The sequence below is a fragment of the Asparagus officinalis genome, chromosome 2 (genome assembly GCF_001876935.1).
Source record: "Asparagus officinalis chromosome 2, Aspof.V1, whole genome shotgun sequence".
NCBI lineage: Eukaryota > Viridiplantae > Streptophyta > Magnoliopsida > Asparagales > Asparagaceae > Asparagus > Asparagus officinalis.
The window spans coordinates 7,409,262-7,411,266 of record NC_033795.1 but is presented as its reverse complement, the minus strand read 5'-3'; the positions used below and the strand labels follow the sequence as shown (position 1 = coordinate 7,411,266).

Genomic DNA, 2,005 nt, shown 5'->3' with positions numbered 1-2,005 from the left:
CTTTCCCTCGTGCATGGTTGCTCTTAACCTTTCAATCTTTTCTCTATGATTTCAAAAATAACCTATTTTTTTGAAACATTTGAGCGAAACAAGCCATAATGAAAACCCTACATTATTCATTTTATAAGTTTATATTGGTCGTAATTATACACAATATTAACATTGTACGGATGAACAGCTCCTCTTCTAACCACAAAGATGAAAGATTTTGAAATGCACCCTACTTATGAGACTTTGAATTGCATATCTGGAACAAACCAATACCATCCTTAAAGGAAAGATCCCCTGCCAACGAACATAGAACTAGCATTATACATATTTTTTATTTTATTTCTCTCAGTTGTAGCTGTAGTTATTAATTCTATTTATTCTTCAACAAACGACCAAAAAAACTCATTTATCATTGCTTCATAATCCCATGCCATGCCATCTCCTCCCCCAAAACCAAACATTTCCTCCCAGTTTCCAGTGGCGCTTGTTGTAGCTTCTTGCTCTTTCGGTGAACTGTGCAGGAGCTCTGTGAACTCGGCTGTTATGGCCGATAACGCTTCATCATTGTTCTGAGATTTGTTAGGGGAGCTAGAGGCATTGCTTTCATCCTCTTGATTTATCATAAATTCGCATCCCATGTCCGAAGTTATGGGTTTCGAGTTTGTCTCAAAGTTCTTGCATGTATGTTGCATAATATAGGAGACTCTGAACTTTGGCGCATCATCATTTTCATTGTAGGCCTTTTGTTGCACTGTCTTCTTTGCTGGGCATCCTTGGCCTTTGAAGTGCGCGCATTTGTAATAGTTCCTGTTTTGTATAAACGCATGCAAATGAGTTCAGATTTAAAAAGGAAATATGAACTTTGGTTTAATCTGAGAATAACTTGCATAATTAAAATATTTTCAACAAGAAAAATGATGAGACGACCTTTGAAACTTTTCCCCATTGATTTTCTTTTGCCCATACTTTCTCCATAGATGTCCATCAGCATGCGGGATCGATGTTACCAATGTCAAATTAGAATTTCTGCAGCGACAGAAACATTTAAAGGTTAATTCAGAGTAATTTTTTTTTTGAAGTCGAACAACATATATTTACTACTACGGATCACAATTGTAAAGCATACAATGAAACCTCTTTTTTCCCTATGAAGGAGATAAGGAGAACAAATTAGGATAATTATAAGTTTAACTCCGAGATTGCGATTAGAGCAGAATTAAGTAAGTGTCACCTTCTTCTGTCGTCCTCACTAGGCCTCCTCCTCCTCTTCCTTTTTGAAAGGTTCATCCTTCCATCATCTTCATCACTAGCTTTAAACTCAACTGGTAAAGTTGCAGTCCGGAGCTCTAAACTTGCACTTGTCAGTGATCGTATCGCCTCATCGAAGAGGTCTCTCGCGAGCTCCGAGCTGCTGTCAGTAACTCCAAGAGGCAGCTGTAGAGCTCGGAGCTGAACCACGATCTCCTTTGTGTGGTTGATTTTCTCAATGACGACCCCTGTGCGATTGCTTGGCTCCATCTTTAGGCTTCTCCGTTTGTTCTCCTGCTGCCAGTGAGTTTGATTATGTGAGCTAACCATGCTTTATATAGCGGACTAAGTTTCCTAGTAATCAATTAATTTAGGATGCGAAAGTCTCGGTCTCCCTATCTGGAAAAGGCGCCTCCCCATCCGAAACAGGGAGAGGGGCCCATCTTCACGTATGTATTCTTGAAAAGTCTCTTTTAGTTTGCTTAATGGTTAAACTTAAACCTCATCAATCAAGGGTTAGAGATAATTTTTGTAGTTGGAACCGGAAAGTGTTTTGATTAGCTGACGCAATTGCTTTTTCATTTTCGTTTTTCTTTCTAAAAAGTTGCGGCATTTGACGCAACAAATTTTAATTGGCTGTAACATTTTGACCTCACTTCACATACACACAGAGAACACCCAATGTTCCCCAACCCCGAGAACACCCAATATTCCCCATCTCACCCTCCAACCCCCCCCCAAAAAAAAAAAAAAAAAAAAAAAGACC

The 2,005-nt window shown here is 39.1% G+C and overlaps 1 protein-coding gene across 1 annotated transcript; it reads right to left on the bottom strand.

The window, feature by feature from the left end:
• Window positions 226-1,509, bottom strand: LOC109830767 (probable WRKY transcription factor 70). Its single transcript, XM_020398129.1, has 3 exons — window positions 1,223-1,509; window positions 919-1,017; window positions 226-798 (listed from the first exon to the last, which is right to left on the bottom strand). Exons 1-3 carry the CDS (start codon window positions 1,507-1,509, stop codon window positions 366-368), a joined length of 819 nt encoding a protein of 272 aa, XP_020253718.1. The 3' UTR covers window positions 226-365.

Excerpts from the sequence above, each read along its gene's own strand:
- LOC109830767 (XM_020398129.1), bottom strand. The coding sequence starts at position 1,509 with ATGGAGCCAAGCAATCGCACAGGGGTCGTCATTGAGAAAATCAACCAC. Across the intron at positions 1,018-1,222 it reads AGTGAGGACGACAGAAGAAG|AAATTCTAATTTGACATTGG; the intron begins GTGACACTTACT and ends CTGTCGCTGCAG. Across the intron at positions 799-918 it reads AATGGGGAAAAGTTTCAAAG|GAACTATTACAAATGCGCGC; the intron begins GTCGTCTCATCA and ends TATACAAAACAG.